This window comes from Micropterus salmoides, unplaced genomic scaffold, assembly GCF_014851395.1.
Source record: "Micropterus salmoides isolate LMB-PRFRI ecotype aquatic unplaced genomic scaffold, ASM1485139v1 Ms_hic_scaffold_20, whole genome shotgun sequence".
Lineage (NCBI taxonomy): Eukaryota > Metazoa > Chordata > Actinopteri > Centrarchiformes > Centrarchidae > Micropterus > Micropterus salmoides.
The window spans coordinates 24,687,450-24,703,488 of NW_024041151.1; the positions used below are offsets into that span (position 1 = coordinate 24,687,450).

The 16,039-nt window shown below is 39.8% G+C and overlaps 1 protein-coding gene across 1 annotated transcript in view; it reads right to left on the reverse strand.

Annotated features, from left to right (window-relative positions):
- Positions 1–1,969: 1,969 nt before the first annotated feature.
- lrrtm4l1 (leucine rich repeat transmembrane neuronal 4 like 1) overlaps positions 1,970–16,039 on the reverse strand; it is a 78,417-nt gene continuing 64,347 nt past the window's right edge. Inside the window, exon 3 of the mRNA XM_038734640.1 lies at positions 1,970–3,109. Within this exon, the coding sequence (XP_038590568.1) occupies positions 3,044–3,109 (66 nt within the window). The 3' untranslated portion in view covers positions 1,970–3,043. The remainder of the gene's footprint in view (positions 3,110–16,039) is intronic.

The following is a 16,039-nucleotide window of genomic DNA, read 5'->3' on the forward strand; positions in this document are numbered from 1 at the left end:
ATCTTTTGGTTTTTTAAATGTTCATCTGACAAAACAAAACAATGGAAAATCAAAGATTATTTCCGTAACATTTTAATCAGTTAATCTGTTATTTTTATATAATTGAAACGATGAATCGATTATCAAAATAGCGGATTTTCTTTTGATTCGATTAATCAACTAATCTTTGCAGCTCTAATTATCAGTAGATTAATCAATGTCTAAAATAATCATTAGTTGCAGCCCTACTTTGGTGCACGCCATCCCCTCCTCTCTCTGCATGTTGTCTCTCCAGTCTGCTGTTTATTAATCATTTCAGTGCTGGCTGCTAGTAACGTCACGGCCACACAGACAGTTTGAGTTTGATGTGCCCAGGTTTTGAGAAATCCATCTCTAAGGTTCTTATTGCTACCCAAAAACATTGGTGGTATTCACTCCGAATGTTGTCTGTGCTCCCCAAAGCATTGAAAAATCAAATTTGACAAATTCTACAGCAAAGTGTATTTTTACAGAAATGTCCCAGTTACTCTGAATTGTACACAGCCTTGCTGTCAACACTCTTATTGGATCTAAATGTTGTTTTCAGTGCTTTGAGCACCACAAACAAGATTCCATTCACCCCAGTTGTATTGGAATGGGAACAGCAATCTCAGAACCCTGACTCATACACTCAGTTGCCATTTTATTAGGAACTCATTGCTGAAACTAATGCAGTTAATAAAACAGCAGTTGATACTGTCTAATGTTTTGTTCATTAATAGGAGCGTAACACTGAAACTATCCATATGGCTAGAATTTTTTTTTCCATGATTTGGGTGAACTAACACTTTAAGATAGATGGGGAGGAAGCAGGGAATAAAGCGAAAAAGAGATGCGGAAGACTGACCAAAAATGTCATAAATAATGAGAAGAAAGTGAGTGAGATATGGGCACCCGACACAGAGGGAGACGAGATGAGCGAGGGAGAAATGTAGTAGCAGGGGGAGATAGGTAAAGAAGAGTATGTGAAAATACCACAGGGAGCGCTGGGCAGATTGGCCATCTGGACCTCTGAGCTGACAGCTTGACATGTTCCAAGTGCAGCAAACGTGGAGCAAATTCACTAAGCAAGGCCCCCTCTTGAGATATGCAACACATTACACAGGAAGCGTAATTAGAGGGCTGGTGGGGCGCGCAGTGAGCGTCAACATGAACAGAACGGTCGAACAGAGATCAATGTTCTGCTCTCTAAATTAATGAGGCTAATGTTGATGTGACAACCTCGTCACCGGAGATCTGCGGGGAATGGGACAGATTCCAACAGGCGTGAATGAAGACGTGAAATAGGGTACAAGCTTATTAAATTACAGTTTATAGCGAGCGTGCGCACACACACACACACACATTGAGCTTGAACACAAAAAATGATTGATGAATATTTTAATTTGACCAATTCATATCGTTCACCAATAAAGTTATTATTTTCATTATAAAACATACTGTTGAAAGTGAACAAAGAATACAGCTGCTTACTAAATATCAACAAGTTCAAGGGGGGGAAGCGTAAATGTACAATAGAAAATTACCATTTTCCAGTGTAGAAAGATTATTTTTGAAGGTTGAAACAAACAATTCACAACTAAATGCATCTCAAATATAATTAAGAACTCATAACAGATGAAACACAAGCAAACGTGGAACCGCACACAACAACATCTGCAGTCTCATTGAGGTGACAAGGCTGATTATTTTAAGGAGAGTGAAGCATGTACTCAACAAAAAGTCATAAAATGTAAGCAGTGCTCGAAGTTATCTTTCAGGTAAGGGCTTCCTAATGAAGACTGTTGTTGTAAGATCATTTGTTCACAAAGACATACACATTACACACATGAAATAAGCCAATTTAGTAATGGAGCACTGCTGGATGTGAGGGAAGTTGAGGCTTCTTTAGCAAATCATTGATCTGTTGCAAACCACAGTTGGGAGAGCCAAAAGCCAAAAATTGGCTATTTGGTATTTGGTGTTGAAAATGGCAGAAACACATATTCATAAAGTACAACATTAACAACATTATAATTTCAGAAAATTACATTTTACCCTTGCTAGGAGCTTTTTCTTTTTTCCCTCCTTTGCTTCTGATTGCCCCTCTGTCCTCCAAATCAAACTACATAGTTGAGGTTTGATTGCAATTAGAAACAACTTAGAAAAAAACTTTTTAAAAAAGCAAACAAAATGCTTCTCCAGTCATTGGCTAGGGGATAGTTTTCTTTCCTCTGGCAACTTTTTCGCAGGCATCAAACAATCTTCCAGCTGCTGACTTGATTTCCAACGGATGGAGCTTATTCCTTTTTACTGACAGGTGCACAGAAACTCTGTGACTCCTTTTTATAATTTTTCTGCTCCAGTGAGGCACATTTACACCATCCTAGTCTTGATTAGTCTTGCTTTAACAAAAAGTACTGAAAGATGATAACGTGATACTTGATATGGAATCAAAATAAGGAAACCCACTTTAAATAATACACACCTGTGTTAGAAGAGCGGTCAGGGCCACTTGTCCAATGCATTTTCATTAATGATTCATTGCTCAGTTTACACTTTTTAAAGCCTCTTGAATGTGTACAGTCTTTTGCCTGTATTTAAAACAATGCCATGTTGTCCTCATGGAGACAATACGCTATTATAATCTATACAATAAGCTCCCATGTTGGTTATAACCATCCTCATTAGTGCTCATGAGTCTTCTTCCAAGGGTCTGCTATTCACCATAGGACAGCATTTCCACAACCATCTGTGTCAGTATTTGTGTAGTGATGAGGCAGGATGGAATGCAGCAAAGCTGATGACCAAAGACAACTGGCCAAAAAAAAAAAAAAGACAATATAAAATCTTGAGAAAAAGAACAAAACTGTATTATCTCCTTTTTGTCTTGTCAGTGGTTGCCCTTGTTAGCGTGGAGGACCATTTAAATTGTATCCGTGAATGTGAATTATGGGAATAGGACTCTGATGGGTTCTCTGCATACTGTATGTCTCTCTCCTGTATCCCTGTTGCTGCACCATCCAAAGCAGTTCCTTTTTTATGGTTAATGGATGGTAGGCAGATCTCCCAGCCAGGCACCAGGTAGGGGGCGTGGACACGTATACTCATTCTGCAAGGCAAGGGGGGGAAAAGACAATAAAGTTAAAACCATTTAACAGCTGGGCTGTGCCAGTGACAGAGGTGGTGGTTACAATGTAAAGTTAATTACAGTGCCCAGTGATTTGATAAGAGTACAATGGGGCTGTGACAGTGCCAGCAAAGCAAATTAGGGTAAGCAATTAAGCAGATGATGAAATCCCATGTGCTTAGATAGCTTAGAAGGCTGAGGTGGAGTGACTTCCCTCATGTCTTACAGAGATTAAATGAAAGCCCAACGCAGAGCTCTTATGAGTGTTCATTTAGCAAATGTCAATTTAATGCTGGAATAATAAAAAAAAATGTAAAGTCTTCAATTGAACTTGCTCACTTAACATTTTGTCACTTAATGTCATGTTGTTTCCAACAGTAGATATTTCAATTACCCTCTAGCGTTGATCTGCATCTTAGCAATGGTTCAACTACCAATTATTAATAGCCTAGTTCAGTGTATGCAAATTAAATACATGACACATGCCAGAAAGAGACGGCACATGTTTCATTTTTCAGAAATTTGTTTTCAGATTTATTGTATCTGTAGCACAGGAATACATTTATCACATACTGTATTGACATATATTTAAAGGTCAGTTTGATCTATGTGGTAGGAATACTTCAAATGGACCAGCTTAATGTAAAGAGCATTTTCTTTATTCACACTATAGCCATATTAAGAGACTGGGGCTTGGAAGAGTGGCCAAATTAGGTAATGCATTACAAATACTGTAAACGGATGCAAAGAATCATGGGAGGAATCTTTATATTCACTGAATATGCAGCCATATCTAAGGATAAAGTAATAAAGAAAACATCATGTTATGTGTGAATACATTTTCAGTGATGCAAAAATACATGCACTTACATTTTCAATTTATTCCCAATGTAATGTATGGTTACACCTCTATACTGTATATTTGAAATAATCAGGCTCGTTCCTATCACATTGCATATTTGTATCTCTCGAAACAGTAAATTAGAAATCATGACAAGTGAATGATTTGGGACCTTTAAATGTCAGCACTTTCCCACAGGTCAACTCAAGCTTGTTGAGTTGTTGCAAATTAGTTAGAGATTTTGACATTTTACTCTCGTTAAAAAGCCACAAGCTTTGAATTGATCTCCACACTGAAAGAGGCAGAGGCACACTCGGCCCACTGTCCAAGTTTCCCTCTGAGCTTTTGTGCGCTGCTTTACAACTTAACCTTTAAAAGAGCCTATTTGCTACTTGGCTACAGGAAAATCCACATTGCCTTAATAACACAAATGCTTTGAGTTTTGCCAGACTAAGCAATTTCTAAAGCTTTCAGAATCTGCTCAGAATTATCCCGGCTCAACTTTTTGCTGCTCAAGCTGAGATTGTTGTCAGCATGAAGCAGATCTCAATAACACAGGGCTCAGACGAGTATGCCCTGAGCAGAACTTTTATTCAAACGCTATCAAACAGGCTGATCAGTCTTCACTCAACTCTTTATCTACCTCTCAGGTGGATGTGAGTGAAGTGAAGACAGCTGCACAAATTGTCATTCCTTAGACAATTTCGACAGAGCACAAAAACAGAAACAACTCGCAGCAAAAGCTCAGGCTGTGCTGTGAACACATGCACATGAACTCTGAAGCAAGCAACACAGACACAAAAGCTGAGGCACACAACCCTCTCAACAGGCAGACACACACACCGAAACAGAAGCACATCATCCTTTGAGGTGGTGAAAGAAGGAATAGGACCAACGATAAAATGAGTAGATAGTCTACCCAATTAATTTTTGTCATTACTCAGTGTAATTAGTAATATTGACACATTGTGCCCCATTGGAAGTGGTAATGGAGCATGTGCTGGCGCTGACACTTTGTTTATCTGTTTATAACTAATGATATAAAAGAAGATGTAAGCAGTCCATGATGTAAGCAAATGGGTAATGACTACTTATATATATACAACATTCTGTCTGTTACAAAGTAGTTTCAGCTCAAAATATTAATCTTTACACTTTGGATGCTTTGTAGAACCTGAATCAATCCAGTGTGCAGTCAAATGCAGTGACATTGCATCAATTTGAAAGTAATCGCAGTCACATCTCTTACATCTGAATTCAAAAGATCATCTTCACAAACCTTGTTGAGTGACTGCAGTAGCGCATTGCTTGTAGGATAGTGGTCACAGGGCCAACTGTTGTTGTGGCTCATTATGCTTTATTTGATGTTAAAAGCCCACAATTTTCACAGCAACAGCAAAACATTGACCCATCATTTTACTTTATTGTCTTGTTCCTTGTTTTTCTGCTGTCATAATGCATTATGTAGCTCTGCACAGCTCAGATGTTTGCTTCATGGACACAGACATCTGAGCTGTTATTTCCGAAAACTCATTTTGCTCCTTCAACATGATTTTCTTCGAGTGTTTGGTAAATGAGGATTGTAATTCACTCTGCTGCTCACACCTCTTTAAACACTTGCGTTGCTAACAGCCATTAGTTGTTTGATGGCTTTCAGCCATAAGTTGGAGACAGTGCTTTTTGCATAACTTTGCATGAAAGGACTGGATGGCTATATATGTTTTCATCCCCAGACTTCACCAATCCTCATTACTTCTCCTGCCAGAACACAAGACAGACTGCTTGCTTCCTTTATGGCGACAAGGAAGTTATGCTTGCCATTAGGATGTTTTGTCCCCGGTCTCCAGGGACATATTCTTTACTTTTGCACTCTCTGAGGAGCTGATCTTTCCAGTGGTAGAAAGGGAACTGAAATTCTTCAACAATCTGAAGGAGCAATTGTCCTCCTCCATCTGCCCGTGGCAGTCTCTGAAATTACTGCTTCTACTTCCATGAAAACAGCAAAAAGGTAGGGGAGTTCTTCATCTCTAAGAGCAAGGCCATGGTAGCTTCCTCGGTTGCAGTCAAAGTGGGAGTTACGACAAGCTGGCAAGGGTCCAGGACAAACTTGGCAAACATTATGGTCAGGGGCCCTTCCTTCTCACCAATGCAGGATGGCAGCGTGTGGTACAAGTGTAGCTGTTGGCTACTAATACTGTTCAAGATCCAGACAACCTATGTCACTGGGCCACAGTGAATCTCCTCTGCCTCAGAGCACATCACATTTCATGCAGCAGAAATGCCAGGAACAAGCCAATAGCTGTCAAGAAACAGCCTGAAAATTTGAGTCTGATGTAGGATTTTGGAAAGAAAAAGATGACTTGTTTTACCTCAAGGACTAGGGACTGACCGATATGTTTTTTCCGGGCCGATCCCAATTAATAGTAACCAATTAGACCAATGAACGATTGGATGTGGAACTGATATATATTTGCTGTAAAATTTTTAATCTTGGTGTCAAAATAAAAACACAAAAACACAAACTCCAACACAAAACTTTGTTGAAAATAACAAGATTAACGTTAACTGTCATGTTTAATCTTTATAAATAGTAAATTAAATGAATTAGAGATCCATCACAAAGATGGACTATGAGTGATAAATTATCATAAACTTTGTCTTTACCTGCTGCCATTTATTATATTGTATTTCTTTTATATCGTTAGGATTTCATTGAGAATATTTATTGATCTATACTCTTATCGGTTTTTCATTATTAAATAATTGCTTTTTAAAAATATGTTATTTAAAATAAAAAAAATTAATTTAAAATTTTATTATTACAGTAGTTTACAGCAGCAAAGTAACAATATGAATTCAGTATCACACTGGAAACATGTAAAATAAATTATATTCCTAACATCAAAATACTGAGTAGAGTTTAGAAAAAAAAAACACCTCTGCAGCTGCTGTAGAGAGGAGCTGGTTTCTCTCAACAAGCAGCTGAGTTTACAAGGATTTGCTAAATTTTAAGGTACGTAGCATCTCATCTAAGCAGGCTACAGACAGAGAGATTAAACCTGTTTACAACTAGCTATTAGCCAAGCTAGCACATGTGCTTGTGTAAAACCAAAACACACACGGTGGATGAGACAGAGCAGATTAAAAAATGCTTGTTGTACTGATAGGGTATCAGCCTTTGACTAGTACTGCTGGTTTTGCTGCACTTATTTCCAGTAATTGGGCGTCGTTATGGTCAACATGTGTAATCTACACTCTGCTAGCTCCATGTGTGTGTGCATGCAGAGCTCTGCTTAGAGGAGGGGAGGGGCTGCAGCGTGGTGGCTCGCTCATTCTATTGGCTGCTTCCGCACAATATTCACTGTTGATGGACTATTACCTGTGACCAATCAGGCACTTCTGTGGACGGGACATTGTACTCAACACTCTGTGAGCTCCAGCCAACACAGAGAGGCGGCTACATCAGAGCACATTTTTTATTAATTAATTATATCGGCAATCTGTTTTTTAAAATGACCGATGCAGATTATTGGAAAAATTATGAATATCGGCGCCGATAATCGGCCAGACCGATTATTGGTCGACCCCTATCTAGGACAAACACCGACTGTCCTCGTGCCATCCCATGACAATCTGTCCTTGGGAGTGTTGTGTTTGCACATGCACAAAATTTAATCAACGTACACTGAAGGCCATCATACAACCTTTTAACAGTTGTGGATGATATTATTGTAAAGAACATATGGTAATCTAAATCAGACTCTGCTTTGATAGCATTCAAATTAATGTGAAAATGCACCTAAACAAGTACATAATGAACAAATTATATATAGGAGAAAGAGGCAAAACTAAAGGGGTTTTAAAAGATGTTTGAGTGGGCATAAACCTTTGCCAACTAAAGCCATGGAAATGCCGCTGTGCACTAGTGTTTGCAATAAGATAAAAGCAACTGTTTTGTATGCAGTGTTGCAAGTGACGGTGCATGCATTCTACATGACTGACTGGGGTAGCTGAGCTAGCTATGTCTACTGCCAGCTGACCACTACGGACTGTGCTAGCTGTAATTACAATGTTAAATTATGCACTACACAAGCTGTGGTTTGACCAAATTGTTTATTAAAACTGTTGCAGTGGAACCATTTCAGGATGAAATGATTAATGATTAAACATTCTTCTTGCTATAGTGGAATTCAGTTGTGTTATCTTTATTATTTGATATTCCTCCAGCTAGACATTCTATATAGAAGTTCTGAAAGTCTTTTCTTTTGGGCAACAGACCCACACATTAAAGAGGTCCTATTATGTTCATTTTCAGGTGCACATTGCTGCAGCACCTCTTTTCACTCTGTGTGTTAAACGCTCCGTTTTAGCTATGAAGTGAAGAATCTCACTTCTATTTGATCTTTGTTGGGTATTGCACATGCCCAGTACCTGGTTGGGGACTACTAGCCAATCAAAAACAGCTTGGGTTCAGCTGTTCATGTTCCCGAACCAGCTTTGCAACCTAGACTGGAGAAAGAGTTTCAGAGTGGTAAGTTATTAATTTGTAACAAATGTATCTTTCATATGTAACATTTTAACTGTGCAGTGTCTCTACATCATGGTAACAACTTTATTTCCACTGACGGCCTGGAGGGTAGCTAACATTCGGTAGGGAGGGTGGTGGTGAGGGGAGGAAGCAGGTGGATGTCTTGTCACTGTGCATGCTGCAGCTCAGTGTGTTTCTCCCCCAGTGTTTTTGAGGGAGTGCCTGATCAGGGGCTAGGCGAGCAATATAACGTGTGTTACAAAAGCCACGTTTCGACCAAAGGAACTATACCCCGGAACTCGGAACTTTTGGAGGAACTCACTGTGTTCCCACCAGAGGGACCAGGGTCTAAATGTAGTTCTGGGGTCTTCATTTTAACCCCTAAAAAGACCCTGCTTGGGGGGTAGTACTTTGCAAAAGTACTGGGTACTTTGGGGGGGCAGGGCGTGCCTTGCAGTAAATTTCTGAATGGGCGAGTAAAGGCTACCGGCTTTAACTGGAGAATGTCGGGTGTTTGTCTGCTATTGCTCCTCTCTATTCCACCATTGTTTGCAAACCAATAAATCATAATCAGCAGTCAAATAGCCACACGAGTCTCGCCGATGTCCGCCTGAGATCAATCGTCGGGATTAAATGTAAATAACAGCCTGCCTGGGTGTGTTTACAGCGAACAGCTGATGGAGTTACTACTGGGTCCAGAGTTGTTGTTTAAGTTTTCATCAGTCAGGAAGTTTCCACACAGAGCTGAAGTCGGTCTCCTCTTCAAAACCAGCTGAACAGCTGATTACAGCAAGTAATAAAGCTCACGTTCCTCCAACGCTCAGGCGACACAGAGTCCTGCAGCTGATCTGCAGCTCTTGTAGCTGGAAATGTTTTAATAACCTTCCAAATTGCACTGGAGTTACTTTAAGAACTTTATGGCTTTATCCATTTTGTTATTAAATGTGTAATGTTGTGAACAAACAGTGTGGATTTGTGCATTTTATATCAAATAAATTTGGACGACTCCAAATTCCTTCTCTCTCCCTGAGAGAAAGAGGAGGGGGTTTGAGATATCAACCCTCAACAGATGGCTGAAGAGACCCCAAAGGAGGAGGTGAAAGGTTTGCTTTCCCAAAGTGCTGTTTCTGGGCAGTTCGATTGTAAAACTGGCCACCTTTGGCAGCAGCCGAGACAAGGCTCGGTGCCTGACTGTTAAAATGACGAATGAAGAAACGCTAACCAGAAATTAGCTTTCTCCTGAATAGCCTATCAGAACTCTTTTTTAAGAGAGGGCAGGAAACCCTAAACTGCCCCCACACACTTAACCATGACAACTGACCTCCCTCTTTGTTTAATTATCTCACATCAAAGGATATTCTCCTCTCACAGCCAGGCGTGAGAAACTCCAGGACACCAGAGGAGGACAGCCCTGAATTCCTTTGTATAAACAAGGAGTACTGTCTCCTCAAAACTCAAAGTATTACCTTGTTTAATTAAATAATCTTTAAGTTACTTAAATAGGTCTCTCCACTCCATTTGAGTAGTTATGTTACCATGTTGTTGTTATTTGTTTTTGAAAAGAGTTAAGTTCATTTTACAGTGTTTTAATTTTCAGCAAGGATCCCTGACATTTCTGATGCCATTTGTCTATCTTGCTTATATTCTGTAAGTAAGAATGTGTAACCACCAATATGATCCAGGTAGCTAGTTAAGTTCCTCTCATTTGATGTGATTCCTATGAAATGCGAACTACAGACAATTGTTTTCCCTTTTATCAAACTAAGAACGGTACAACCGTTTGACAATTAAGGTTTGATTGTGGGAAGATATTTGATATAATACGCGCAAAATAGATTTTTGAATAGACATATTAAGAGTTAAGAAGACAGTCTCTCAAGAAACCAGAAACAAGCCCTCAGGGGAACAAAGGACTGCCCTTTGGGAACCACGACCCAACAAACAAAAGCAGCGACACACGCTCGCTCACTCTCTTGTCCTCTTGCCCTCTTCACCTGCACTTCGGCACACGCCCCCAGTTACACTATTTTAATTCAAGAACGACCAAGTTCTTTTTAAGCTTTTTTGTCGAGCTAACTTACACTGCTCCGACCGAAGCCGGACCCTCCCACGTGGGCCCACCAGCAGTAACAAAGTACGACCACACCGATGACAAGCAGTAAGACCAAACCAAGCCATTCTGTGATCAGTGATGTCCAATTGTCTGTTAATCCAGTATCTTTAATCCTTAAAACTCCTAGACAAATTTAACCGAGTTAATGTCATCTAATTGCTTTCATTAGTTCTCTTCCACCCTATGAATCAAATTCTACCAACAATAGAACCCCACATTCTCATTGTTTAGCCATTGTTTATTTCTTTGATGTATATTTAACCGCATTTATATTCACCCTTAGTTAGTTAATAAATTTCGTAATCACAGGAATTGTGTGTGTATTGCTTAACTCCAAGTCCCTGTCATGAGAATTTACTACTTCGATATGAGACTGACTGACTGATTTAAAATAATTGAGCAATTATGAACTAACTGATCACTAGTGAATGATTGTGTAATTATTAACCATACCTAGGGAATCCCGAGACCCTGGTCATACGGAATCTCCAGTGGTGCCCCGCGAAACGAGAGATTTATGAATTAATATTCTCTGAATATTAAAATTCATAATTTTGTATTAATTCTCATAAGTTTATTAAAACTCATAAGTAGACATGCTACAGTAACGAACTTTATCGTGTGTCTCCTCATTATACTCCCACACAAAAAAGCTGCTTTAATGGTCAAGTTAAGCCTGTAGTTTTTCATTATATTCCTTTCAAATCTGATGTTCATTTATAATTGTTGCTCATGGATAGTGGTTACAAATAATGATGCCTGTGCATCGCTGTGTACAGCCAGGCCTACAGCCTACGTCAGCTGGTTAATTTGCCTAATTTTCGCAGGTCTTTAGACCACGGTGGAAATGTACACAACAGTGGGCTGAAGGAACCTTTTAGTTCCTTGAAAAGAGATCTGGGGACTTAAAAGTCCTGGGTACTTTTGGTCGAAAAGCACCTAAAGTGACGCAGATAGGTTACGAAAGTAAAGGCTGGACTACAATTGAGCTGTTTTCAGGCAGTTCAGGAGCAGTGTTTTTTGTGGGAGATGGGAACTCCCTTTGCGGTGGACTTTGGGCTTTTTCACAAATAGACAATAATAATAATAATCTTTATTTGTAGAGCACTTTTCAAAAACAAGTTACAAAGTGCAAAGCTTTAACAAGTGTAAAGACAATAATACCCAAAAAACAATAATACAAAAACAAAGTACTAAAATGCACGTTTAAGATAAATATAAAATTAGTAAAATAGAATAAAATAAAAGCGATAAAATAAAGTCAAATAAGATTGGGAAAGGCTCTCCTATAAAAGTATGTTTTAAGAAGATCCCCACCCAGTGCCTCAGTCTGTCTAACATGATGTTGTGATCAGTGGTGTCAAAAGCAGCGCTAAGGTCCAGGAGTACAAGGACTGAGCACATGCCTTCATTAGTCAGACATTAAAAGGTCATTGGTGACTTTAAGCAGGGCAGTCTCAGTGCTGTGGTACTTCCTAAAACCAGACTAAAACTTTTCAAATATTTTGTTATTTTCCAGTACAGAGAGCAGCTGTTTGGACACAATTCTTTCTAGAATCTTTGCAATAAAAGGCAGTTTTGAAATTGGTCTAAAATTTTGTGGGAGGGAGAGATCTAAACCAGGTTTCTTTAAAAGTGGGTTCACGCAAGCCGTTTTAAAATAATCAGGGACACAACCAGTAGATAGGGAGCTGTTAAAAACAGAGATCAAATGGGGCCCAACAGAATCCATTACTTTCAGTAAAAACTTTGTAGGTATTACATCAAGTGGGCTGGAGGACACTCTCATTTGTGATACTGTTTTTAAAAGCTCAGACAAATCGATGGGATAAAACTGGTTAAAACTCTCTTGTTGCTGGTGAGGGACCTCTGAGTAAGAGGCCGCGGGGGTAATAGAGGCTCTGATTGACACCACCTTATTGGTAAAATAAGATAAAAACAATTCACAGTCATCATTACTTCCAGCTGAGGCACAAGGAGGGGTTGGGTTTACCAGCTGATCCACAGTCTTAAACAGAAACCTGGGGTTGTGTTTATGTGTAGTAATGAGTTCAGAAAAATAGTGACAAGCAAGCAAGGCTACCAGAAATTAGCCTACTGACACTTTTGCCTGTCTCTGTCGATCACATGAACCTCACCTTGCGAGAGTCTTCTGTAGAACTACAGAAGGACCTCGGCTGTGCCTGCCTGTCCATTTTTGAACAAGAGGGTTTGTATAGAGCCAAAAATACCAAACAGGACTTTTCCTGTGACAACATTTTTGCATTCACAGACATTGATTGCAGGAGAAGATTTTTTAAAAATCCTGGTGTTTTTTTGGTATATCTCTATGAAAGCTGGAAAAAAAATTGCTGACTGAGTACTGCTGGTTTCTCCACACATCTTTGAAATCAATGCATTCACCAACACCACTAATCATAATTGAAAGGCACATCATTACAAATACTGTTCCCTTTCCATGTAGGCATTCCAAAGGAAAAATGACTGCTCTGCTCTTTTCAAGAACACAGGTTACATGTCCAGAGCTGTCCTCACTTTCTTCCACCCCCTCTAACGCCTTTATGTGTTTTTAATTAGGATACTAATTAGCAGGATACAGACATGATGTAATTAGTTTGCTCTCAGTCAGGACAGCTGGAAGTAACACAGACATATGCCAGCCACTCTCAAAGGGATCACAAGCCTCTTACTCCACTCAGGGCTCCAATTACCCTGTTCGAGCTCCCCTCCCCGTTGCCTGTGTGTTCTTGTGAAGTTGCATGTTCCCTTCTTTCCCTAAAGACCATGTATAGAGAGGCAGACCGTACTGAATGTGTCAATTCTTTGTGATTAGTAAAGTTAATAAGATAACTGGAAGAATGCGTTAACTGCAACTTTGGTCTGGAATCCATGACGAGGTCTATGCATAAACTCAGCTGCGCTTTTTGTGTTTGTGTGTGGATATGTCTAGTGTGTACATGTCTGTGTTAGATTAATGCACACATGTCAAGACTCTCTGAGATCATGGGGGACATGGATTGGATCTAATTCCAACATATGATACAGACAAAGCACGGCAAATGAAAACACCACAATCGAGCTTATCTCTGCTTAAATAAAAACAACAACACAAGGAAACTCTTTCTTAGGAACTGATGACTGTATAAGCTCTTCCACTTTCTCTTAAGCTCTTGCTCTCACTCCCGCTCTCTCTCTCTCGCTCTCTCTGACACACAAACACATACTCAATCCTCTCATTAATCAAGACCAAGTGATATTTCTTTCTTAATAAACTGCAGTATTGGTTCCTTTTTGTTTGATGTTTTAGTAGCCGGTAAGAGAACATGGCAGTACCTAAGCCACGGTGAACAAAGTTGTCTGTAGACGTTTGTAGTAAGTTTAGAGTAATTGGGATCCTCTCTTTGATAACAAGACAGCGTTCTGTGGAAATAAAAGGTAAATTAATGAACTTCCTGCTAATGGTATGACAAAGAGCCATTTATTAAAGGCGTCTAATGTTGCTGTCAGCAAGGTCACAGCAGTCATGCCTAACTATTAACACAACACATTAATGATGCAACATGTCTCATGGGAAAATTCAATTATCATAATGCATTTTTTTAACTTGTGGCTCAAATTTGTTATTTCCACAAACATCTGAAGAAATTTCATGTCTAATTAAAATGTATCGAATAATATACAGACAGTATAATTTGTTCTTGTTGAAATGCGTCCCCATCTATTTTTAAATACATCAATAGTATGACATATCCAGATTAATGTTAATGCTGAGCACATGGATGTATGAACATATAAATCTTGACAGCAAGTGCAAAATTTTGCCTCCAGCCATATTTTATGACTTAGAGTGAAAATGCAAATTTTGCAATGAACACAATGAGACATTTTCAGAATAACGGTAAAGGAAAACAGATGGATATAATACCACAAACACATCATTACAATCTGCATATGATCTCTGGATGGACAGCAAACAGAGGCTGAACACTAGTCACTAGAATTGGTGTCTTATTCATTCCCATCCAGTTTGATTGGTGTGTAAAAACACTTCATTGTAATAACCCTCATCACAAAATGTGAAGATGTCTGTGTGTTGGGTAGCTACAGTATCTGAGAGAAAAGGAAACAAGCTCAACTGAGCTTAAGTGCCTTTAGCCTCTACACTATCCCTGTCTCTAACAACATGAAATGTATTTCATTCGAAGCGAAGATATAGTGACTCACATGTAAGTGGGCCAGTGAGAGTAAGCTGCTCTAAAAGAACATAATTCGAAGTTAAACAGAAAGGGATTTGGTGTGTGTATGCATTAAGCAAGAGATGCAAACCGCAGTCTATAGGTACAGCTCAAAGATCTCCCTAAGGAAATCTGATCCAAGGAGTTGCGGCTGCGATCAAACTGAGCACGTCCCTGATGAAATGTCTCAGCGTGTGCGCATATTTATGTACGTGCGTGCACACGCGTGTTCATCTGTGCTGAGCGTTATGATTTATGATGATTGTGATTTATGTAGGTGATGGATTACCACATTAGGACAAGTCTCTCCCCCCAAGTCTCTCTCTTTATATATCATGCGTGGCACAATAAATTCTATTTCACATGTCTGGAACAAAAAAAAACATAAATAAATACAGAAAAAAATGATTTAACCTTGTTAGGATTCATGTATCATCTGGGGGATTAAATAAGGATTATAATAAATATATTAATATTATCCCACTAATACCATACCATCTAGGGACGCATCCTCAGCCCCATGCTCTACACCCTGTTTGCTCATGACTGTGCTGCCTCCCACAAGGACAACATCATACTGAAGTTCACGGACGACACTGCAGTGAGAGGATGTATCACGAAGCGGCCTACAGGAGGGAGGTGGCCAGCCTAGTGGCGAGGACAACAACATCACCCTTAATACTGACAAGACGAAGGCCTCATCGGCCACTGTTCATCCGGAAGCTTGAGGAAGAGAGGGTGAGCAGCATTAAATATCTGGGCGTCCACATCAGCGAGGACCTCGCTTGGACACTGAACGCCACACAGCTGGTCAAGAAGGCTCAACAGCGGCTGTACTTCCTGGGGAGACTGAGGACGTTCGGTATGTCACCTAAGATCTTCAGCAGCTTCTACAGGTGCGCTGTTGAGAGCATTCTGACCAGCTGCATCACCGTGTGGTGTGGCAGCATTACTGCTATGGGCCGCAAACACCTGTGGAGAGATTGGTGAAGACAGCTGAAAAAGATCAGCAGGACTCCACTATCCTCCCTGCAGAGCATTTACCATCACAGAGTCCACAGGAGAGCTGCCTCCATTATCAAGGATACCACCCACCCTTAACACGAACTGTTCACACTTCCACCCTCTGGTCAGAGGTATAGAAGTGTGAAATATAGGACCACAAGACTGAAGAACTCTTTCTTCCCCGCTGCCA